Genomic DNA, 26582 nt, shown 5'->3' with positions numbered 1-26582 from the left:
GTGTGTGTGTGTGTGTGTGTGTGTGTGTGTGTGTGTGTGTGTGTGTGTGTGTGTGTGTGTGTGGTTTGCATACTCTCTCTCTCTGTCGTTTGGGTTAGGTGATTTCTCTCCGCTCCCCCGGTACGGCCCGAGGGGCTATCCTTTTACCAACCCGGCTGGGGAGGGGTTCACCCGGGCTATATTTCTGGGCACACCTCCAGCAGCCATGTCACTGTATCGTCATCCACAGACAGCAGGCCATGCATCCCATTGGGAGCCCGATACACCGGGCATTCCAGAATGACATGGTCTGCTGTCTGTTCCTCTGCACCCCACTCACAGGTCGCACTGGGAGTCAAGCCCCATATGTGTACATGGATGAGCGGAAACGGAGGCGATCAAGCCTCACCCATGCCAGTCTAGGCAGGTCCATCCCAGTAGGGGGAAAACTGATGTCGGGGATGAAGTCATGGAATCTAGAGGTGTTTACCTCCCACTCCATGCTCCAAAAGTAATCCGCCCATCTTGCCGCACTGATGTTATATTCACTGCATTGCTGCAGGAGTTCCTGTGCGTCAGGCACAAACGGGTGTCTCGACTTGAGGCGCCGGGGAGGCTCAGTTGTTACGGCGAGCCTTTCATGGAGCAGGTGGTTTGGCTCCATGGCCCGGCACGCCAGACGAGGCGTGGCTCCTTTGCGGCGAAGCCCAGCGGGCTGGATGCCTGCAAGGATCGGGAGATAGTCCACAGGAGTGGGATGCAACCATCCTGTCACAATGTGCGAGGTTTAATTGATGGGCTTATCAATGAGGCGAGTATGCTGCGATTCCATACCGGAGCACAGCACTCGCTAGTGGAGTAAACAAGGGCCTAGGCTGCCGTATGCAAAGCTCTTGCGCCGGCACTCCAGCCTGACCCAACTAGTCGCCTCATCAATGCCACACGAGTTGTTAGCTTATTGCGCAGTGACTCAAGGTGTCGGTGAAACATGAGCGACCTGTCACGCCGAGGTAGGTTGGCTCGGCGCAAAATGGCAGGGGTGTTCCGCCGGTATATATCCGGAGCTCACGTTTAGCCTCCCTGTTATTGAGATGGAAGGCTGCCGACACCGCCTTTGCCACGCTGAGCTTCAATCACCATTTCTGGAGGTATGCCAATAGTGTCTGCGTGTCCTGGCTCAGAGTCCTCTCCAATGACTGCCAGTCTCCAGAGAACACCAATGCGAGGTCATACGCATAGGCGCTCTTCCGCGAGACTGTATCAGGCAAGTCATAGGTGTAGATATTGTACAGAAGGGGAGCCAGATCCTGGGGGATGCCGTTCTGAAGGTGCCGTAACCTGCTTCACTGTCCACTACCGGTGGTAAGGGTGAAACTGCGATTTTGGATAAGCTCCATGATCATACTGACCATGTGCCTATCCGGCAGCAAGCGGATCAACTTGCAGGTGAGGCCGCGACGCCACACGGTATCGTAAGCGGCCGGCAGATCGACAAGGACGGCTCCAGCCTTCTTCTTTGCCGAAAAACTGTCCTCGATGTGTTGGGTCATCAGAGCGACTTGGCCTGCAGTCGATATCCCGCGTCGGAAACCGGCCTGCTCACAAGGGAGCAATGGATCGACAATCGGTTCGACGCGGGCGTAGAGAAGGTGCTTGAGGATCTTGAAGGGGATGCAGAGCAGGGAGATGGGACGATAGCTCTTAAGATTGAGTTGACAGGAAGAGTGGAAAACTCTTAACCAGGACTTCAGTCGTTGTACTATGTCAACTGGACAACTAGAGCATTCTAGCATCATACCTTGTTTGAATTCACAGCTTGGCTGAAATGTTCAGGTCATTAGTTTGCGTGCAGTGTTTCTCTGTCTTTCAAAAACAAAGTCTACATTTTTGTTATGTTTGAAATATGTGTTCATCTCCCTCCCTTCCCCGCTTTACTTTGTTCTTTTTGAGCCATGTGAGAGTCATTGGAAACTCATAATTCAAAGCACACCTTGCTGGAGGGCAACGTGATTGAATGCATATCAGAGTGATTTGTCCTTGGCCAAACACTCGGCATGGTCCTACATATGTCATTATTTACACATGATTACACATTTCCAGAAACACAAAGACTCGGACACCATTTGTCATCATGCATCAATCTGTGGCTTCAGTTGTAAGCAAATCTCATGAATACAAATATCACATCATGTATTATTCATGTACTTTGAAAGCAGATCTGAAGATAAGGCCAAGCTGGTCAACATAATAGCTGTTACCATTCAACCTGTCAAAGACAAACAAAGGCTATTTCCATTCAGGGGGAAAAAATCCATTATTGAGATATTTCCTCTCCCTTTTAAGCAGTACAAATGGACTAATGGCACTAGTTTCCCTGAGCAATTTACTGTGGAACCACTGTGTCTTCACCCCAGCAGATAAACATCTCACAGGAAACAGGTCATCACAGCCAGGGTCTGCTCCACCCTCACAGACATAGCAAGACCTGAGGTATTAATATCAACAGAAATGGAAAAAATATAGCCTACAGTGAACACAACACATTTCCACTTGACTTTATAGAGCATAACAATGCTTGCACGATTGTATCGGTTTGACATCGAATAGCCTTGGTTATTGAGGCCCTATTTTTTCTTCTATTCTGTCATCTAACGCATTAAGACCTGAGGAAGATTCTACAAAATGAATGTCTTCTAACAGTTAACTGAAAAACTTACGTTGCTATATCAGTGGTTCTCAAACCTTTTCACGTCAAGGACCCCCAAAATAATGTGTATTTGGCCGCCGAACCCCATCTAAAAATATTTTGTTCCAGGGACCCCCAGAAACAAACATAATGTGATAAAAATGTTTGCTTTAAAAATATCTATGTTCAAAGATTTGCACACATTTTCAAGATTTTTCTAAAATCTACAAGCTCATAGCGCGACATGAAGTGATGCTTGTATATCTGCTATTTTTGAATAGCCAACCAATGTGCTATATATTGCTAAAACTAAAATGACACTTTGACGTTTTCCTGGTTTTAATGGTCTAAACATATATACTAATAACATTGATATGGCTGAAATGGTGGGTTACATTGTTCCCAAGTGATACAAACTACAGTTATCTTCTTCCATCTTGTGGCAAGACTCAGACTTATGCTGATCAGATCAGATAAGATAAGACAAACCTTTTTTTTCTGTGAGTGATTTCGATGTCATAGCAACAGCAATAAGAGTGATGGCTTTTGAAATATGCTGACATATACTTTCAGATATACCAGGCCACTATCACTGTATTATTTATTATTAACAGAAGCAGCTTTTTGCTGTAACATTATTGGAAGGTTCTTCCATAGTTCTGGATGCTTTCAAGTTTTCATTTTATTTAAATCACATTTTATTTCAGTGGTGTAAAGTAACTAAGTACAGTACATTTACTCAAGTACTTCACTTAAGTACAATTTTGAGGTGTTTTTACTTTACTGGAGTATTTAAAATATTCGGTACTTTTACTTCTACTCCACTACACCTCAGAGGCAAATACTGTACTTTTACTCCACTACAATTATTTGAAACCTTTACTTTACTAGTTACTTTGTAGATTTGTATTATTATTACAAAACATACATTAACCACTATTACCACAAAACATACATTAACCCACATTTCAGCCGATCTACAAGCTCACAATGCGTTGCATCAAGACTATTTTCAAAACATTTTTATCTATTTTATGCATTTGAAAACTTTGTGAAATGGGACATTCTGCATAATGAGTACCTTCTACTTTTGGTACTTTAAGCACATTTTGATACCAATACTTTTGTACTTTTATTCCAGTAAATTTGGAATTCCGGACTTTTACTTGTAACAGAGTATTTCTACATTGCAGCATACTGTAGATACCTTTACTTAAGTAAAACATTTGAGTACTTTTTCCACCACTGATAGTGCTCAACACATGTACCGTGGGTGAGCTGCGGTGGATTAGTGTATTTTTTTGGTACGTTTTGTGCGTTCAAAGTGATGCTCATTTATACTTCAAGACACGCACATGAGTGTTCATCATTTCCTGTGACGTCCATTCCCTCCAGATGTTTTAGATTGCTCTAATTTGATATTAATCGGGCACATTCCCAGCAGAATGGGCAAGAATAGCGGAAAATGAGAATTGCAGGGACAAATATTATTGTTGGGAATGTTTGATCATTTTCATTCACATTGATATTGTTATGATATAATATTTTTCTACACCGCCAACAATCTTTCACATTCAGTGAAGTGTTTCTTCAAGGTGACACAGTCCTCAAGGCTCAAAGTCAAACATTTACTTGGCCTGACATGGCGTGTTTCTGTGGTAAACATTCATAGATATACCGTTGACAGGTGTGAAATACACGTTTCTGCCTGAGTGGCGCTTCAAAGAACCAATGATGTGAAATGACATCATTTACAGTGATGACAGCTAGTTCAATCTGGAACAAGCCCTATATGCAGGGCACAGTGTCCAGACAGACAGTTGTAATGTCTCCCATGCACATGCATGGCTTCTGGCATCATGGTGCGGTCGGTGCACTGCTCATGACTGAAGGTCTGTCAGTCTGTCTGTGACGGCATCTGGTGTTATTGACGTCAAACAGTATCTTGGCATCAACCTCTCTGCCGTGCATGTCCGTAGAATAACAAAGTCTCTTTCGCTCTCCTGACAATGAAACCCCATTCACATGGAAGTCATCACAAGAAATTGTGTGTGTGTGTGTGTGTGTGTGTGTGTGTGTGTGTGGCGCGTGCAAGAACAGAATACAGACAGGTTAATGATGGAGACGGTTGGCGTGTCCATGTAAGTGGGATGTAAAACAAATGTGTGATTGCATGTGAGGGGAAAATGTGAATAGATGTTCTGCGTGTGACGCTAATAATACCAGGGCTGCTGATTTGTACTAATGAGTATAAACAACTATAAACTAATGAACCTCTCTCTCTCTCTCTCTCTTCGAATCATGTTGATGCCTGATAAAGCACGCTGCACGCCACTACTCAGTCAATGGTTCTCAACCTTTTTTTGTGTCAAGGACCCCTGTATCCCAATACGCAGTAGATGCATTATTAGACGGCAGATGTTGGAGGAAAGAACCTTGGGACGATTTTTCAAAGTGCAAGAGGACAGCATCATTCACAGAACCATTGTGCCGGCTTGTTTTGCCAACCGTCTGAGATGGAAATCGCTCTGCTGTGTCCAAACACTCTGTGCGGGACTGCGTGTGAGGAGGACTGACGTGTTTGACGCATTGCCGTCAAACACTCTCCCCGCCGTTTCCTGTTGCTCCCACCTCGCCGTGGAATGACAGAGAGAGGAGGTGAGGGACGGCCATGGCGTGATTACCCACAATGCAGACTATTTTTGTCTCTCAACTACATCCCCCGCCTTCATCATATCCTGAACCTTTTGACTCTCTTCCTTGAAATGCGAGGACAGGAAATTGCATGCATCACCATTTGCTCAGATGGCTCTGACCGATTTTCATTCCATTCATAGTAGGTTGTGTGTGTGTCTGCGTGCATGCGTGCGTGCGTGTGTGTGTGTGTGTGTTTCCCATGTGTGCACATGTAAGTGGACCTCCAATAGGTCCCTTTGCTTGTGTTCTCGGTGAATATGCAGAGGAGGGCCGGCCCAGAGGTGCACGACACGTGTGTTCATGCAAACGCGTGCAAAACAACAAGGACAGGTCGGGTCAACAGGACGTGACTCACTGTGTGCCATAACAAAACCCCAGCGCAATTTGCATGTCAGGACAACACGCCACATGCACATCTTGAAGCGCTTTGAGTGGCGTCAGTCCGGTTTGGCCACCACAACGCCCTGTCAATTCGGTACACAATGCTAGGCCTAAACACAGCGCAGACGCACCGAAGTTGCTTCGCCATCTGTCTTTATCAAGGTTAAAATTAAAGATCCAGGGCAAAGTTTTACCACAGTGACGTAGACAATGCAATGGATAGCTGACAGATGGGCAGGATGCCACTCGGCTACAGTGACAACAGTGATGATGGCAGTGGACGACAATAGCCACATGCTTCTCAGTCTGGCCAGCAGAGTGCAGACGTGTCTTATCACAGTTACTTCATTTTGGAGCGTTTGGAGTGTTTCGGAGTGATTGTACAAGATGGTTGTTGATATGTAGAGTCAACGGTTCTGGGGGGCCGATACTACAAATGCCTTCTTAAGCAGAAGTTCTTTCAAGATTTTTCTAAAATGTTTAAAAATACCAGATGTACAAGCTCGCAGTGTGGCAAAAAGCTGACGCGCTGTGAGCTTGTATATCTACTATTTTTGAATAGCCAACGCTAAAATCTAAAATGACACAGATGCTTTCCTGGATTCAATGGGTTATTATGGAATCCCCAATGCTAAAATGATTTATTACCAAAGATCAGAAAGAGAAAACACTTAACACTTAAATACGTCCAGGCAAATATATTGAGTTTACTTAGGACTATTTGAGTTGTTTTTTACAGCGACAATTTGATATCTCGGCAATAGAATGTACTGTATATCTGTGCACGGAAATGTCAACAGCTACATGCTTACCAGCAGCTAATAATAATCCCTGCTTTTTGAAGATTTATTTATTCATGAATGATTGTGGCATTTTGATGCTTTATTTCAGATAGGTCAGTGTATAGAGACAAGAAACCAATTAAGGGCAGAGAGAGGAGAGCTGCGGGTGTGACTGACGAGTGTTGAATTTTAACCCGGGTCCTCGTAATGACAAGGAGCATATAGTCTGTGCACTAATCTGACCCACCTTGTAAGGAATACAAGAATGCTCGCCCCAAAACACGCCCCGGGTCAAATCCGGCAACTTCGGAGGAACAGTCGCCACCAGGTATTCCTAAACGTAACCTCAGTAAAACTATGCCTAAACCTAACCTTATTCCTAAACGTAACCTCAGTAAAACTATGCCTAAACCTAGCCTTATTCCTAAACGTAACCTCAGTAAAACAATGTCTAAACCTAACCTTACTCCTAAACGTAACCTCAGTAAAACAATGTCTAAACTTAACCTTAGTCCTAAAAGTAACCTCAGTAAAACTATGCTTAAACCTAACCTTATTCCTAAACGTAACCTCAGTAAAACAATGTCTAAACCTAACCTTATTCCTAAACGTAACCTCAGTAAAACAATGTCTAAACCTAACCTTATTCCTATACGTAACCTCAGTAGAACCATGGCTTATTACCCAAAACGTATTAACCTTAACCTCAGTAAAACAAATACAAATAAGAACCTGGGGGCAAGCAGTCCACCAAAAGTACTGCACTGCTTGAAAACCCGTACTGGCATTATGTTTTCTGTATTCTGTTGTGATGCCCACAACTATTATCGTTCGTCGGTGGACTAGGACACTCCAAAATCAGGGTCGGACCCAGAAATGTGCCATTGGTCGGCCTCTAAAAGCTACTCTGTAGACTATAACCTTGACTATCAAAGACAGAAGGAAACAGTTATTTATGAAAACACTGAGATTACAAAGGGGTCAAGGGTTCCTCTTGCCCCCTTCTACTGCACTTCCTGTGGTTTGAGAGGCTGGTGATGGACTTTCCAGATATACGCACCAGTGCCCCCCCCCAAATCCCACAACACCCCTTAACCCCCCTTTCACTAGTCCTAAAAGCAATTGTTCTCTCAAGAGCCACTCTAAAATACAGATGGAGATGAATACTACTCCTAAATCCTACATTATGAAGACAAGTCACTGGAACATCTCAACCGTAAAATTGTTCTTTAATGTACAATACAAAAACAAGGCAAAGGTTATTTCAAAACATGAAGTGACCTACTGTGCTGTTGTGCATCATGCATAGATTGCAGGTATTACATTTATGAAAATAGCAACAAAAAAACTACAACAATAGATGAACTTGTAGTCTATAATCAGTGGTTCTCAGGGACCCCCAGAAGCAAAGATTTGAGTTACAAATGTTTGCTTTAAAAAACATATATTCAAAGATTTTCAAAAATGTTCATCATTTAAAAAATGTTTGCAGATAAGCTCATAGCACGGCACTCTGTGCCGCGCTATGAGCTTGTATATCGGCTATTTCTGAATAGCCAAAGTATAAAATATGGATAAAGGGGTTAAAATGATTGTGACGCTTTATTCACTAATTTTGCCGGGGACCCCCTGGTACCCACCCCCCCCCCCCCAGGACCAATTTGAGAACCAATGGTCTATGAAAGCGTCCTTCATAAAGGTTCATTACTGTGTGGTTGTTCCACTGTAGGGACAGGACTTTTCACACCAACCACGGCGAAACATCTTGGAGACAGCACTGGATCAAAGAGCTGCACCACCGCAGAGAATCCTATGTCCTCCTGAGACACACACGGATTAAAGTTCAAACATAAATTTTATTTGTATTCATATGCTCCAATGTTCAATGCCAAAAACGCAATTAAATCGTTAATCGCGATTATTTGTCAACTTAAATTTTGTAATTGTGACAGCCCTAGTCATTTGGATTCCATGGAAGCCGGCATGTCTTCTATGAAAACATGTCACGCACAAAAAATAGCAGATCTTAAGGATTTGAAGTTGCACAGGTGCAGATATGACAAATAGCCTAAATATACAAAGAAAACACTGACATTTAATAACTTAAAAAAAAACATTAATAATGGAAATAGCAGATCTACAAGCTCACAAGAAATAGCCAATACAAAAAAATTGTTTCTCCTGCTGCTTGGTCTGTCTTCAGTGGTGGTGCGGTGATGTTAAACAACTCTCTAACAAACCCCCCTGAGATGGAACATCTGTGTAAACATTATGTCAGGTGGAATAGAATGGTGGAGCAGCAGTCTGCTTTGATGGTGAACTCTTTGTATGGTTATAATTGTTTTATAATGTCCACAACACATGTATATGGACACACAGAATCATCGCTTAGACCAGGAAACTTCAACAGAGGGTCTGGGACCCCTAGGGGGTCCTCAGAGTTACTACAGGGGGGCTGCCAAATCTTGTGTGTGTGTGTGATAGGAACTTTGATTTTATTATTTTTACATTAACGACTTGAACCATAGCATCCCTAGATGCTATGATCCCTAGTTCTACAAGCTCACAGCGCCTCGCAGCGCGATTTTCGGCAAAGAGGTTTGGTGTAGAGGGAAACAAGAGCAGACCAAGAACAAGTTGCCTAAGGATTTAGGTTTTAAGTGGTTTAAATGTCTGAAAATACACATTAACATGAATCCAACTCAGCACTACACATTGGCAGTTGCTGTCAAACAAGTCTATGAAGCTGTCTATGAAATCTATGAAAAAAATTAATCTGCAACACAATTTTATACAATATTTAGTGGGGGGTCCCTGCCTCATCTCTCTCTCTCAGCTAAGGGGTCCTTGACCTGAAAAACATTGAAGACCCCTGGCTTAGACCTAGACTGTAACCCCCCCCCCCCCCCCCCCCCCACACACACACACACACACACACACACACACACACACACACACACACACACACACACACACACACACACACACACACACACACACACACACACACACACACACACACACACACACACACACACACACACACACACACACACCTCTTCCCCCTTGAGGGACATGTCTCACAGGCTAACCGGTGACATTACGTTTGTTTCATTCCATATCCTTATTAAGGAAGTCCATTTCATATACAATCACATGTAATCAAGAACATCAAAGCCAACGGCTCTTATATTTCATCATCACAATTACTCAGCCTACAGATTAGCTTGTTATGTTTGGCCGGTGCACCTCCTAGAACGTTCAATTCCTTGTCAACTTTAACACTCAAGATGGTCTGAATAATAAAATGGAGAGCTTCACTGAGCCCCCCCCCCCCCACTCCCCCCATGCTCACACATTCGTCATTGTGAGAAACCACTTTCAAATTCCCTTCAACGCTCTGTACAAGCACATCACTGAGAACATAAGTCACTGTACGTCCTGTGAAAGAGGGAACTATAGCAGCGTCCTGCGTGCAAAGCTGCCTGTCGGATAAACCCACCGTGACTTCAAACAGGAACCGTTTTTCCAACCGAGCCCAAATCTAAACCTACTAATATACAGTGGTGTAAAGTAACTTTACACCACCACATTTACTCACGTACTGTACTTAAGAACACTTTTGAGGAGTTTTTACGTTACTGGAGTGTTTGCAATTTTCAATACATTTACTTCTACTCGACTACATCCCAGAGGCAAATATTGTACTTTTACTCCACAACAACTATTTGAAACCTTTAGTTACACAAGCTCACAACGTGTCGTGCTTGTAGATCTGCTATTTTCAAAGCATTTTTATAAGTTTGAAAATTTGTGAAATGAGACATAATGCATAATGAGTACTTTTAGTACTTTAAGTACTTTTTCCATCACTGCATGTCTGTGCTGATGCAACAGCTTCTACAGTGTTAGGTAAAAAGCACGTTCGGAGCGGTTGTCATGGACAATGTAAGACGAAAACGTTTGAACCTTAGCGAGAGGTGAGAATATGACTGTAAAATAATACATGACGGGTGGTAGAATTTGTTGGAGCTCCACAGGATTCTATGCTCACACCACTGACCTTTAATACATGTCCTCCACAATGCACACACATCTTTCTCCAACATGCAAAATGCCTTTGTCTTCATCTCTAACACGCACGCACGCACGCGCACACACACACACACACACACACACACACACACACACACACACACACACACACACACACACACACACACACACACACACACACACACACACACACACACACACACACACACACACACACACACACACACACACACACACACACACACACACACACACACACACACACACACACAGTCATTTCACCTGCTCTTTCAGGTAGCAGAGACGATCCAGAAGAATTAAACCTTCGATGCAGGGAGCCAGTCTCACCTTCAGCTGTACAAGAAAAAACAGAACAACGACGGTATGTGCATAAAGTTATTTAAAGGGTTCATTTTTACACACTCAGTCTGAGCTAACACAATCTTGTACACAATCTTCCTTTTCTGAATCTAGTTCCTGCATTATGTCAATATTATTGAGTTGACTGAATTGTAAATAAAGTACAAACCAAAAGGAAGGACCATTAAAACCCACACTTTACCTACTGGAAAGACTGGTTAGTGTGTTCCTGGTAGGGAGTGGGTAGTGGGTGGTCTCCAAAAAATTTTGCACTTTCATTCCATTAAGTAAAAGTGGTATTTTAACACCACAATTAGTGGTCTGAGCTGAATTCCAGAGATCCTATATTTCCTATTCACTCTGATGATCCCTCCTGTATTCCTACACGGCTGGCTTTAATAATCTCCTCTAATGGTCTGCAATTAGATCACATTAAACATCTCGGTTTACGAAGCGGAGAAAGCAGTTTATACCAAGTAGAGCTCATAACAAGTTATTGTTATTGTGCTGCGTAAATCTAAACCGAGGTTAAGTGCAATTTAATGACTAATGACGACCTAAAGCCAGGGAACTCCAATAGGTATTGTCCGTTCATAGCTTTTCATTCATAGACAGCAGTAACATAACACTGGGAAGACTCACCATATTAAAAGCATGCATCTCTGCCATTCTTGGTGTGAATCTGTCGTAGTAATCCTGAATGTCACTGTCACAAAGCTTGAGAGAGAGAGAGAAAAGTGTACAACATAAATAAACATTGTACTTTTCCTGTTCTGTTTATGGAAGGATGCTGTTGAAAGAAATGGTCTGGTCCTGACCTTTGACCCGTCTAGTTCCAGTCTGCGTAGAGCTCTTTGAACGTAGTCGACAAAAGAGGTGGCCTTGGAGTACACGTTCCCCACTCGCTTCTCACTGTGGAGGTGAGACAGACACAGACAGACACACACACACACACACACACACACACACACACACACACACACACACACGGTTACATTACGGTCAAACCAGATACAACTGCTGCACATGCATATTAACCCAATGAGACCTGAAGCCGATTCTACATGTCTCCTAAATCTCAACAGTATTCTGAAAAACGTATGTTTCTAGATCAGTGGTTCTCAATCTTTTTCATGTCAAGGACCCCCAAAATTATATGTATTTGGCCGCGGACCCCCATCAAAATATTTTGTTCCAGGGACCCCCCAGAAGCAACGATTTGAGTTAAAAATGTTCGCTTTAAATATATATATATTCAAAGATTTGCACACATTTTCAAAAATAGCAGATCTACAAGCTCGTAGCGCGGCACTCGGTGCCGCGCTATGAGCTTGTATATCTGCTATTTTTGAATAGCCCAAAGTGTAAAATAATGCTTTTTAAGTCAAATCTAATAATGACAGTTCCAGGTCTCAATGGGTTAATACACAGAGGAAAAAGAGATAACACATTGATAAAACACTATATACAGAAATTTGACAGACGATTTTCTTCCCCCTCAGCTACTTAAGGATATATGAAACATCTTCTCCAGATAGACAGACGGCAGTCTTTTTGCAATCCTCACAAATTACGGTCCACGGAGCACACGTTTGTGAACGTGGCCCAGACTCCCAAACACAAGGACAATACGTTGATAGTTATATTCCCAAGGCCATAATACGTTCCACTAAAGGCTGATATTTCATAAGTTTGGATGTAACACACACACACACACACACACACACACACACACACACACACACACACACACACACACACACACACACACACACACACACACACACACACACACACACACACACACACACACATGTCTGAAAGTCAAAGTTGCTGTTGGTAGTCATGGCTGCCAGTTCCCACCTGATGTTGTGTGGGAGTCCCGCCTACACCAGACCGCATTAAATAGCTGCTAGCTTGTGTAACGTCTCCAGACTAGGATTTACGTCTAAGATGCACTGGTTTCTGGGTGTGTCGTATATTCTCCAAAGAGGATGATACGATCTCCCACCATGCAACAGCACATACTATACATTGGACCTGGGCTTTTCCCCTTGGGCTCAATCTCTGGTTTGAATTCCCACAGATCATTGACATTCCAGACATGCTGCTTGGTAGACATGGAAATTCTAAAATAAAATGTAAAGATATTTTAACCCATTAAGACCTGAAGCCGATTCTACATGTCTCCTAAATCTCAACAGTTTTCTGAAAAACGTATGTTTCTATATGAGTGGTTCTCAATCTTTTTCATGTCAAGGACCCCCAAAATTATATGTATTTGGCCGCGGACCCCCATCAAAATATTTTGTTCCAGGGACCCCAAGAAGCAAAGATTTTAGTTAAAAATGTTGGCTTTAAAAATATATATATTCAAAGATTTGCACCATTTTCAAGATTTTTCAAAAATAGCAGATCTACAAGCTCGTAGCGCGGCACTCGGTGCCGTGCTATGAGCTTGTATATCTGCTATTTTTGAATAGCCCAAAGTGTAAAATAATGATTTTTAGCTCAAATCTAAAAATGACACAGTTCCAGGTCTTAATGGGTTAAAATATATTTTCGTGAATGGAAATGACAAACAGATGCCAGCTTCCTGTCTCTGCTTTTCAGGAGGTGTAGTTCCAAACTCTATAGCATTCGGAGATTGTGGAATAGTTGTCTGGCTACGCGAGACTATAGTGTCAGAGTGACGTGATGAAGCAGGTACTGGAGTGCCTCTGGTGTTAATTAAAGACCAGACCACTGTGATAATCATGGTGTCCAACTTGTAGATGTCATCATAGCATAAAGTCAGCCATGTGTAACATCCATGGATATCCATCCAGTACACGACCTTCCTTTCCTGAGACACAGGCTTGTGGAGTGGTCATGCTCTAGCTCTGGAACAACAGTCCCAGAGACATCGTGGGCTTGGGGTTTTGACATCAAACGCACTAAAGCACAATGCAGGACCCTTCCTGTGTTAATCCTCCCCCAGATGCAGCCGATATATCTTCAATCAGCACAGCTGTGAGGCCGTAGCGTGTCGTGCAAATTAATCGCCAGCGCAACCCCCAGCCCCAGGCAGGCAGCTCTGGAACAGTGGTGAAAAAGACTACTCACATTTTTTACTTAAGTAAAAGTATCAATACTGCAACGTAGAAATACTCCGTTACAAGTCCGGAATTCAAAATGTACTTGAGTAAAAGTACAAAAGTATTGGCATCAAAATGTACTTAAAGTACCAAAAGTAAAAGTACTCATTTCATAGAATGAGTACACACACACACACACACACACACACACACACACACACACACACACACACACACACACACACACACACACACACACACACACACACAACACGGCAGACAGTCTGTTCACCAATGCTGCCAACTAGTTTTCAGACTGATGGTCTTGTTGCTAAAAGATGTTTTGTTTATTTGACTATCATCCATCTTGACACTGAATGGTAAATATCAGACCCTCCACCAACAAACACCACCAGAGAATTTTGGAATTGACCTCCACATCGTGTTAAGACCCAATCGATCCCTGTAGGTCGTTGGTTCTCAAAGTGTGGCCCGGGGACCCCCAGGGGTCCTTGAGGGGGGTAGCAGGGGGTCCCCAGCAAAATGTGTTAATATAGCATCTCAATTCTTTTTACCACTTTAACCTTTTAACCATTTTTGAAAAATCGTGACAATTTGTGCAAATCTTTGAATATATATATTTTTTTAAAGCGAACATTTTTAACTCAAATCTTTGCTACATGGGGGTCCCTGGCACAAAATATTTTGAGATGGGGGTCCGCGGCCAAATACATATAATTTTGGGGGTCCTTGACATGGAAAGGTTTGAGAACCACTGCTGTAGGGTATCTGTGAAGGCAAAATCATGTCTAAGATCATCTCAAAAAGAATCCCCCATTTACCTTTTATGGCCTCCATAATGGTCCCTTAGAATAACATGAAGAACTGCCCTGTAGAACAAAGACTCCATCTGAATCTGTTGGAAAATAATAAATGTATCAATTGTTAAATACATCTAAATTACATTAAAAAAAATACGTTATTACTACCTTGTTATCCAGGGATATTTGTGCGGTCGTTGTGACGTGTAATCAATCTAGCCATGATTGCATGAATATTTATAAACATTCCATGACTAATGGTCACTGGTTTCACGTATCAGCTTTGGCTTGGAGCCGTACGAGGCCGGCTACATTTCAAATAAATACTGTACAGCCTAGGAGAAATTAATGGACAGTTTATACGACTGTGTATGCTGTATACAGCAAATCTATACTGTATTACAGACAGTAAATCTAAGATGAAGATGAGGAAAGGCCTGGTTGCTTATTTCTGTCGCAAAATCTGGCAACACTGGTGACCGCACACATGTTGGTGTTCTGCGCGATGTAATTTGATGGGTGTGAATTAGTCATGTTGATTGCTAGAGACACACTGAGCTGTTTGTTTGGTGCTGAAATAGAAAATAACTTATTCCACTTTCTCATAATGACGATGATGATTATGTATGCATATACTTGATAATGGAGGCATGAATTCATGCATTAATGTACTTACCCCTTGGCCAACTGAAACTCTCTCCAAAGCCTGTTTTTTTCAGTAAAAAGGGCAAAGAATTTACCAACACAACAAACAACCAAGACGAATAAATAGACTATTGATTGTGAATTCAGAGGCCTATTGTATAGTATCTCCATGGCATTTAAAGATGCATTGAGGCCTTTTTCTAGGTAGAATAAGCTGATGTGTATGTTCTCACCAAGCATGCTGACATCCTAGCGTTTCTGCCACAGAACCAGGACTGGTCCCTGAGGTACTGACTCATCGGGAAGCCATACACACTGCTGATGCTGACACAATCTGATGAGGACATAACACACGCACGCACGCGAGCACGCACGCGCACACACAGACACACGGGATATTAGTTCATGATTGGAAAGAAAATAGTACGAAAGGCAAATACGAACAACTTTTTCCTACTTAAACATTGTTTAGATCAGGGTTCCTCAGCGTTTTACAGGCCAAGGACTTCTCCAAGCGATGGGTAGTGAGCTTGCAGATCTGCTATTTATGGCAAACGGTCCACCTCAGAATAGGGATGCTAGTGTTCAAGTGGTTAATGATGAGAAATAATAAAAAGTTCCTATCACACAAAAGATTTGGTGGCCCCCCTGTAGTAACTCTGAGGACCCCCTGGTTTGGATACAGAATCATCTGCTCATTAATTCATATACTAAGGCATCATTTAATGAATCTACTGTAGACCTCCGTCCACGAACACGTAGTACACACACACACACACACACACACACACAGCCCTCCATCCCCCTGTACAGAACATATGGTTTCTATTGTATAGGGAGCTTCAAGCAGAGCCAGCTATACCCTTCTATACTCACTCACTCACTCACTCACTCACTCACTCACTCACTCACTCACTCACTCACTCACTCACTCACTCACTCACTCACTCACTCACTCACACACACACACACACACACACACACACACACACACACACACACACACACACACACACACACACACACACACACACACACACACACACACACACACACACACACACACACACACACACAGTCCTCTTAATGTTGACAATAACTCGGTCACCTGCAGAGTCCACTTAGCCGTTCTCAACATGTCTTTCTTCCCTCCCCTCAAACGTGCGGCCCACATCAGAGACTCATATTCATATTATACAGTAAACAAGTCAAAGGTTCCGTCTTGGGGTGGATCTGTCTGGCAGTGAGTGAAGTTCTCAGCCAACTGGTGCTTCTGGAGATCCAGTTAAAGCACAAGACACGCTGCTAGAGTCGTTACAACACACTTATGGATTCAGGATGACTGTCAAAAGGCTTTAAGAATGAGATGTTTTTGACCTTTTAATTTCAGTGAAATTGAATTGAAAAATGATTTATTCTGCGATCTGCATGTATTTCATCTGGGTTCAACTGAACTTCTTTTATTTTCCTTTTTACCACTTAAACCCGGTATACTTCGTTGGCCGGAGTACCCCAAGGGCCTTTATTAGCCCTCCCCGTTTTCCTGCACCAAATATCTTTACAGAAAATAACCGATCTACAAGCTCACAACCCCTCGTGTTGTTGTGAGCTTGGTAGATTGGACATTTCCACTGAATGTTTGTCCCCAGAATAGGGATATACTACGGTTCATGTGGTTAAATAAGCTGGGACTTCTACAAGAGGTTTCTGTGCTGTCCTCGACCCGCTGTCTTCACACGCTGACAGTCTCTGCTTTAACCCATTAAAACCGGGAACGCATCTGTGTAACCACTTAAACCATTATTTCATACTTTGGATATCAAAAAATAGCAGGTATAAAAGCTGCTAGATCTGCTAATTTCTTTTTAAATAAATACAAATTTGTGCAAATCTTATATATATATATATATTTCTTTTTACAGCAAACATTTTTTTACTCAAATCTTTGCTTCTGGGGGTCCCTGGAACACAATATTGAGTTACAAATGTTTCTACTTTTGGCTCTTTAAGTACATTTTGATACAAATACTTTTGTGCTTTTACTCAAGTAAATCTTTAATTCCGGACTTTTACTTGTAACCGAGTATTCCTACATTGCATGCAGTATTGATACTTTTACTTAAGTAAAACATGTGAATACCTTTTCCACCATTGGGCACACTTGTGCAGTGGAAACAGCATATCTGAATTCCACCAGCGTGTTCAATTACAGCAGAGGCTGGACTGTGTTGCATTCTTGGAATTAGATTGTTTGCGGTGTGATTGTTTGCGGTGTGATTGTGAAATCTGTGGTGCAGGTCATCATCAATAAGGTTTGTCATCGATCATGTTGCGTTACAAATGTTTGCTTTAAAAAATATATATATTCAAAGATTTTCAAATATGTTCATGATTTAAAAAAATTGTAGATCTACAAGCTTGTAGCGCGGCAGCTTGTAGATCTGCCATTTTTGAAAAGCCAAAGAAATCAAAAAATGACACAGATGTGTTCCCGGTCTTAATGGGTTAAGGATAAGGAGGAGGGTTATGATCGCCGTATGAGTTCACTACTCCTATTGTTTTTACAAGGTAGGAAGCACATGTCCTCATGCTGTGACCGCAGGTCCTGTTCTTGACTCCTAGATGGACTCCTCGCTCCGCTCCATATCAGTCTGTTAGCAGAGCTGATCTTTGACCTTAACGTTTGTTCGCGCTGCCAGGGCCCTGTGGCGTCGGGAGCCAAGAGCACGTGATGACATCATCGACAGCTGATTGAAAACAGTCTATAGGAGAGCTAATAGTCCCTTTGCATGCACCTCGTTCTAGAACCGTTTTAAAGCTACAGTCTGGGACTTGTTTTAATGAATACAATGATATTTTAACCTCTGTATGATAGAGTATGTTAATGCGATACCGAGTACATCTGCAGTGGTTGGAGGTGGTCTCCATGTAAGGAGACCTACTCTTCCATTTAGAAATGCAGACCCTGGTGTCGGGTAGGACCAGAGCCGGCACTAGCCGACACCGGTGGTCAAGACTTACAAAAGTGAAAAACCATCATCAACAGGATTCCAGTGTTGATGATGGCAGTGTTGACTACCTTTTTCCCCTGACGAAAACTAAATGAAAACTAAGCTATGATGATTAAAACTATGACTAAATATATTGACAATTTTGTCAACAAATAAAAACTAGACTAAAATGTTAGTGAGGGACTAGTGGAGAAGAGATCCAGTAGAAATAAGACAAGTAATTTTATGCTTGTTTGCGCTCGGGTGTTGCACTCTGAAAATAGCAGATCTACAAGCTCACAACGTGTCCAACCCGACACGTTGTGAGCTTGTAGATCGCTATTTTCAGCTTGCAACCAAGTGTAAAATCAGCAATTACGACGCCATCAAGGCACCGCGAAAATACATTTTAGTCGACTAAATCAACTGTAGATTTAGTCGACTAAAACTACACTAAAACTTTTTAGATGACTAAAATATGACAAACTAAATGAAATTTTATTCAAAAGACTATGACTAAAACTAAATCAAAATGTGCTGTCAAAATGACCGAAACGTCTACTCTCTGTTTCACTTTATTTCACCATGTCACTTTTTGCACTTTTGTAAGTAAAGGACTATTTTTTGCATCTAAAGAGCCTCAGTTTTCATCTTTCAGTGTGCAAGCCTCGCGTAGGATGAATGCTTCAGTTGATTTTGTCCCATAAACTAACATCCAGTGTGTGTGTGTGTGTGTGTGTGTGTGTGTGTGTGTGTGTGTGTGTGTGTGTGTGTGTGTGTGTGTGTGTGTGTGTGTGTGTGTGTGTGTGTGTGTGTGTGTGTGTGTGTGTGTGTGTGTGTGTGTGTGTGTGTGCGTGCGTGCGTGCGTGCGTGCGTGCGTGCGTGCGTGCGTGCGTGCGTGTGTGCGTGCGTGTGGTTACCCTGCATGGTGATGGGGTCATACTGTTCTGTGTGCGTGTGTGCGTGTAGTTACCCTGTATAACACTGGGGTCATACTGCTCAGTGAGGAGGTGGTAGCAGCACCCCACACTGCAGACGGAGGCCAGCTCCGGTTTGGCCACAAACATCCTCAGGGTGCTGGGTGCCAGGTCTCCACACGTGTGCAGGCCAACCATGACCGCATCCTGACCAGAGAAAGACGCAACATGATCGATGACAAACCTTATTGATGATGACCTGGACCACAGATTCCACAATCACACCGCAAACAATCTAGATCCAAGAATGCAGTCCAGCCTCTGCTGTAATTTAAGACGCTGGTGGAATTCAGTGGTGGAGAGTAACTAAGTAACCAATGTACTCAAGTACTGTACTTAAGTACAAATGTGAGATATTTTTTTATTGTACTTGAGCATTTCCAATTTTCAACACTTTTAATTCTACTTGATTAATATTACAAAACATACAGTACATTAACCACTTCAGCCCTATCATTATTCCGTATTCCATCTACAAGCTCACAACGTGTTGCTTTGTGTTGTGAGCTTGTAGATCAGCTATTTTCAAATGATTTTCATATACATTTGAAAACTTGTGAAATTGAACATTCCGCATAATGAGTACTTTTACTTGTGGTACTTAAGTATATGTCGACGCCAATACTTTTCTACTTTTACTCAAGTACAATTTGAATACAGGCCTTTTACTTAACACCATTTCTACATTGTGGTATTGATACTTTTACTTAATTAAATATTGTGAGTACTTCTTCCACCACTGGTGGAATTCTTAGGAGACAGATATGATGTTTCCACTGCACAACTGTGCCATGTAGAAACCATAATGCAAAAATAGGGTATGATTTTCCACCATGTCTGCAGTTTAGTTACTGTTAGGTACAGTAAAGGCATAAAGCACCCAAAATATTTGTAGCAGTGGCCCATTTTCACAGAGTGCTGACAGAATTAGGTTAACGTTGACGTCTACACAATCCTCTAACACACACACAGGAGAGTCCTGCTCTGCATTGATTGTCTATTGTAGCCCTTCTCATCTGGTGAAGTACAGTACTTGAGCAAGGTACAGATAATATTCTAATGGCCTATTGCAGGGGTTTTCAACCCTTTTCATATATCAAGGTCCATTATTAATTTGGCATTTGAGCCACAGACCACCGTTTGATGAGATTTAGCCTCTCAGTCCCAAAACTTAGAATATTTTGTTATCGTTGGATACGATTTTGAGAGATAAGAGGCAAACGTTGATCAAAATATCTATTCTTTAATTAGGTAATGCAATGTTTAACAATAATTTAACTCTTGAGAGCGTAAAATGAAACCAAATGGACCATTACGGGTCCATTTGGTTTCATTTTACGCTCTCAAGAGTTAAAGATCTATAAGGGTCCATTTGGTTACCAACTCTTCATCATTTAGCTGGGAACCACCTGGAAACTCCTCAAGGACCATTGGTGGTCCCCGGACCACTGTTTGAGAACCACTGGCCTATTGTGTCACGTTTGCTTGTTTTTTTGGTTTTGTCTTATGTTTTTAATAATTACTTAATTGTTCCACTGTGATTTTACAGGGTTGACTTGTAAAGCCCTTTAGGACATTATTTTGAGATTCAGGGTTATAAACAAATACGCTGAAAATCAGTTATTTTCAAGCGCCGCAGTGGTATCGGGCTGGCGGTCTCCATGCTGATCACCTACAGCACGCGATCCCCGTTCAACCACGTTTTTTTTTTCATTTATCTGGTCGGCTCTCACCTCCAGTTCGCTGATGAGCTCCCGCAGCTCTGTCTGCGGAGTGACGTAGGACGTGAGCGGAGAGAAGTGCATGCCGTCTCGGTCGGGTCGGTTCCGGGCCTTCCTCTCCAGGTTCTCCCTCTTCCTCCTCTCTCTCTCCTCGGCGCTCAGCTCGCCGGGGTGCATCCTGGGAGAGGCGACCTCGACCGCGTCTTCGGACAGACTGCCGAGGAACGGGTCCTCTGTTTCTGTGCACGGTCCGCTGTGGTCTGCGTTCCCGTCGGCCGCAGGCTGGACCTCTGACGAAGCAGTCGGTGCCGATGATGCCATTGTGTGCTTCCCGTCCCCCTGTGTAGGGCTGTCACGATTGTGAGATTTTACGTGACGATTATTTGACACTCAAATAATTGCGATTAACGATTTAATTGTGTTTTTGTAGTTGAACACTGGAGCATTATGAATAAAAATTACATTTCTGTTTGGCTTTTAGGATTTGAAGTTACACATGGCAGGTATGACAAATAACCTAAATTTACATAGAAATGACTGGCCTATAATAACTTTATGCTTAATAGTGGAAAATAGCTGATCCACAAGCATCGCAATGCGTTGTGAGCTTGTAGATCAGCTATTTCCACTACTTTTTGAAAAATAATTCAACATGGAAACGATTATGAGGAAAATAATTGCGATTAAGGGGTTGACACAAACGGTTGCTCGACTGCCCATGGCAAGTAAATAAAACCTTTGGGCAAGCGGAGTTTGCTTTCAGGTTGCTTGACGGGCAAATGCGTTTGAATGGAGAAGCAACCGTCTTCATTCAATATTATTGGTTATTGATGAAAGAACAAATAATGCTAAGGTTTTAAAACTAGCAATTGCGCTCATTCACTTTCAAAGTGACTGTCGCCACTCTGCAGTTTTCGATTGGATTTAGCATTAATTTGATTAACTTTTCGGGCAAGTGGGCATGAGCTTTGGGCAAGTAGAACTTGAGCTGTACTTGCCTGACGGGCTAGTGCCTCTGAGACCTAAGTGTCAACCCCTGGATTACCTCAAATAATTGTGATTAGGCGATTAGGTAATAATTGTGTCAGGCCTACCCCTGTGATGTAATTTCCTCTTCAGCTGCATTCGGTTCCAGATTAAACCTGTGCTCCAAGACGTCTAAAACGGCGTCCGTCTCGTTGCTTGCGGTCCTCGCTCCTGTCGACGCGTCCTCCTGACCCGAATCCGTCGTTGGTTTGCTCCGGTTCACGGCCGCCTTGCTGTGTTTCTGGTACGCCCTGGAGAACCTCTTCAGCTTCCTATTCCTCTCCTGAGCGCCGTGCGTGTTGGTGCTGGAGGAGTCGATGCCGTAGACGTGGAGGCCGTACTGCAGGGACAGGAAGGAGCACAGGTAGCCCTTCCCGGAGCCCACGTCGATCACCTGACAGAAACAGAAGAGAGAGAGACAGGCGTCAATTCCTTCTTCAGCACTGGTTCCAAATATAAACACGGATTCAGTCAAAGCTACAATTCGGAACTTATTTTAATGAATACAATGTTATTTTATCCAATCTGTATGGTAAAGAATGTTGATACAATATAACTAGTACATCTGTAGTGGTCTTACATTGAGACATCTAGACCCTGGTGTCGGATAAGATGTAGAACACATACTGGACAATATAAATCAAGTTATTTGAAAATGCACATCCAAACCCAAAGCTGAGCGAAAAATGTAAAACAAATAGAAACGCTTGTTTCTGATGAAGTCTGATGAAGAGCACACGCTCAAAACTTCACAGCACTCGGGTTCAATAAAGTTAATTGAACGATAGGTGCAACGGATTGGACACACTATATGTGCAATCCGATTAGACCCTTGGTCGGGTAAAGCAGTTTCCCAAACAGTGGGTCGCGGACCAATTGTTATAGGTTGCAAGTAAATACCTATTTATTTTTTTGTTTCCTACATTTTGTTTTTAATTATTATTATTTCAAAATATATCAAAGAATTTCATAAGCATTCCAAAGTTGTTTCTAAAGAATTCTATAAAAATAAATCCATTCATTAGTGGGAAAACAATACTTCGCATCGCAACGTGTTGTGAGCTTGTAGATCGGCTATTTTCACTACTTTGGCTCCCGGGGAGATATCAAATTTCTCTTTTGGGTTTCGAGCTAAAACGTTTGCGAACCACTGGGGTAGAACACCCTTGGCTCTCTGGCTGCCTTTCAGACACACTTTGTAGAATCATCTGCTCAGCAGATATATGCTGGTCTCTACCTGGTTGACTCCACAGCGCCGGGCCAGACAGGCCACCACCTCAGACATGGACTGGACCTCATGGGACTTCTTAGAGTTCATGAATTCATCTGGCTCCAGAACGGCACCTGGTCAAGTCACACATATTAACAACGGTGTTAATATATCACCAAAGAATGCTACTTCTGTCTGGACTTTAACTTTAAAAACCTCTATACAAAAAATATACATTATGATTAATACATTATACACACATTAGGATTATATAGCACAGGAGACTTTTTCCCCTCTGCTCTCAGTTAATAAATATGGTTGGAAATTACAGATCCTAGTCGCACCTAATGCAAATTCAAGTTTATGTTCTTGTCCCGTGGAAAGAAAAAGGTCTCTGACATTTTAATAAAACTAACGATGGTGCGGTCTTGACCTGTGGGTCGGGACCCCCAGCGGGATCCCCACATAACTTTTGGGCGGTCCCCAGATGACAGTGAAGTGACAATTTAAGGACTTTTAAGGCCTTTTTATAACCTCAGAAAAAGAATAGAAAAGAAAAAGACTATTACTGCTGCATCAAAAGTAATCAACAAACTATACTATAAAAAATGGCCAAATAGTTTTTTTTTTGGGGGGGGGGGATACCCGATCTACAAGCTCACTGTAGATCGGCCATTTATATTTATCTGTGGAACCGAGTCAAACAAAATGGAATGCCTCTACTCCTAAATTCCAAGTGCTTGTAAGGGTGTGGGGGGTCCCCATACCAGTTCAAATATTATGATTTTGGGGGATCGGGGCCTGAAAAGGTTGAGAACCACTGGTCTAGTGTCTAAGCCCACCACTTCTGACACAGCATGTACCCTGCCATTAACTGACCTAGGATCTTGAATCTCATCATTTCTGTACTCTCAGATTTCTAAACTGTCTGAGTTGTTGACTCCACAATCTCCTGAAGGTAAACTCAACAGATAAACATTACAGTGCAGCCAGGCATATAGAATACACATCCAAACTCCCCGATAAACAGCAATACATTCAACTCAGGACATTACTGTCAGCTTGGCAAACCCTGTGCAGTTCATTAGGTCTTACCTTCGTCTATGGCCTGTGAGACTGTGTTGGTCGCTCTGAGGGTCTGCAGTAGTTCATCTCTGCTCATGCAGACCCCAAGGCCGGGCAGAGAAAGGGACTTGGCTGCTTTCAGAAGCTCCTGAACATCAACCAACCGCTTTGTAGCATCACAGAACCCATAGGTGGTGTTGGACACCTCTGTTGGATGAAAAAAAAACACTCATTAGGCAGAAATCAGAAATCAGAAATGTAAACAGCACGAGTTACAGTCAGACATTTAGGCTAAAATGATAACACAAAAATATGCATATGTAATATCTTATATAATTAATAATATTTGAGTTAGTAATATTTAATAAAATATACATTTTATAGCTTTTTATATAGGCTACTTTATATACTGCGTTGCTGGGTATCTTGTAAATTTCCCTCACTGATCAATAAAACATCATATCTTATTGATATGATGTTTCTTGATTTATATTTGTATTTATCTGGATCTGCAAAGTAGTCGAATACATTTAGTAGTGGAAAACTGTAAAGTTTAGCAAAAATGATAATCCTCAGGTAAAGAAGAAAAATTACAATTCAAAATTGAACTCAAGTACAATACAATTATCTGAGTGAATGCACTTGACCCATTAAAACTGGGAAAGCATCTGTGTCATTTTAGATGTAGCTTGGCTATTGAAAAAAAATAGCAGATGTACATGCTCAGCCCACAGTGCTGCGCTATGAGCTTGTAGATCTGCTATTTTTTTTTTTTATCGTGAAAATGAGTGCAAACCTTTGAATATATATTTTAAAAACATATATATATATTTAAAGATTTGCACACATTCTCACATAAAAAACAAAAAATAGCACATCTACAAGAACTTGGTGCCGTGCTATGAGCTTGTAGATCTGCTATTTTTTGAATAGCCAAATAAATCTAAAAATGACACAGATACTTTCCCGGCTAAATGGGTTAAAATGGCTTTTTTAAAAGCCATTTAACTAGGTTAAATGGCCATTTAGCTATTAAGTTAAATATATATATATATATAATATTGAAATATATTATATGAAAATATTTTAAATAATTAATTAATTATTAATTAATTAATTCATATTTTAAATAATTAATTAATTCATATTTTAAATCATCAAAATATAATATATGTTAAATAAATATATATATATATATATTAGGTTAAATGGCCATTTAGCTATAACTAGGCTAAGTTTGAACTTAGTGTGAGGTGGTGAAACTGGCCCCTGGTCTTTTAAATCGAACTGGACTGAAGCATAGGAGGACTGAAGATGTCCTTTACCGTTTGCGTTGTGTCGTGGCGCCCCCTGGTGGATGGCTGACAGAACCTCCTCGGGCCGTACAGACATGAACTGACTCCACACGTCGTGAGTGTAAAACTCCACCGTGTGGGCGTTGGCGACCCCTAGCGTCGCGGAGAGGAAGCGCTTCACTTCGTCTATGAGCCGCTGAATGTCCGCCAGGCCACGAAGAGAAGAACACTCCATGTTAGTTTATGTTTTATATCTATAAAACAGTATTAAACTACAGCTCTACGAGGACGTGTGAAGCAGGAACCACTACAACTACACGTTACGTTAGACCTGGACGCTCCTAGACGTTAGCAGAAGAAAATGCACAATGATTGTTTCCTGGCAGCTCGAGGACGCCATCTTGGATGTACCCATGCGTTCATTTCAACCAGGAGGCATCGGTGTTGCCACGTCCGCTTATTATAAGCTACTTTGTTTCTAAAGCAGGGGTCTTCAATGTTTTCAGCCCAAGGACCCCCTAGCTGAGAGAGAGATGAGGCAGGGACCCCCTCTATATTGTATAAAATTGTGTTTCAGATTCGACTTTTTTTGTTTACGTGGTGTGCTCTTTTTTCCCTCTACACCGATAGCTCTCTGCCAAAAATAGCCGATCTACAAGCTCACAATGCCTCGCAGTGAGCTTGTAGATCTTCTATTTTTGGCTTAAATTCTCCTCAGAAAAGGGATGCTAGGGTTAAGTGGTTAAGGTATAAAAAAAATCTAATCATAAAGATTTGGCGGACCCCCTGTTGAAGACCCCTGTTCTAAAGTGTA

General features: G+C 42.1%; 2 protein-coding genes across 2 annotated transcripts in view; one reads left to right on the top strand and one right to left on the bottom strand.

Annotated features, from left to right (window-relative positions):
• LOC311039460 (protein O-mannosyl-transferase TMTC2-like) overlaps nucleotides 1-26582 on the top strand; it is a 377431-nt gene that overhangs the window by 166112 nt on the left and 184737 nt on the right. The window lies entirely within an intron of this gene.
• Nucleotides 8130-26078, bottom strand: mettl25 (methyltransferase like 25). Its single transcript, XM_084049870.1, has 13 exons — nucleotides 25799-26078; nucleotides 24504-24680; nucleotides 23436-23542; nucleotides 22267-22592; nucleotides 21185-21521; nucleotides 19448-19598; nucleotides 15718-15818; nucleotides 15516-15545; nucleotides 14861-14934; nucleotides 11760-11853; nucleotides 11584-11658; nucleotides 10864-10935; nucleotides 8130-8345 (listed from the first exon to the last, which is right to left on the bottom strand). The coding sequence occupies exons 1-13, from the start codon at nucleotides 26001-26003 to the stop codon at nucleotides 8217-8219; spliced, it is 1878 nt and encodes a 625-aa protein (XP_083905996.1). The 5' UTR covers nucleotides 26004-26078; the 3' UTR covers nucleotides 8130-8216.

This window comes from Gymnoscopelus microlampas (assembly GCF_963454915.1).
Source record: "Gymnoscopelus microlampas genome assembly, chromosome: 23".
NCBI classification, from domain to species: Eukaryota; Metazoa; Chordata; class Actinopteri; order Myctophiformes; family Myctophidae; genus Gymnoscopelus; species Gymnoscopelus microlampas.
This window is presented reverse-complemented; position numbering and strand designations above follow the sequence as displayed.

Excerpts from the sequence above, each read along its gene's own strand:
- mettl25 (XM_084049870.1), bottom strand. The coding sequence starts at position 26,003 with ATGGAGTGTTCTTCTCTTCGTGGCCTGGCGGACATTCAGCGGCTCATA. Across the intron at positions 24,681-25,798 it reads GCCACGACACAACGCAAACG|AGGTGTCCAACACCACCTAT; the intron begins GTAAAGGACATC and ends TTCATCCAACAG. Across the intron at positions 8,346-10,863 it reads TCTGCTACCTGAAAGAGCAG|GAGGACATAGGATTCTCTGC; the intron begins GTGAAATGACTG and ends TGTGTGTCTCAG.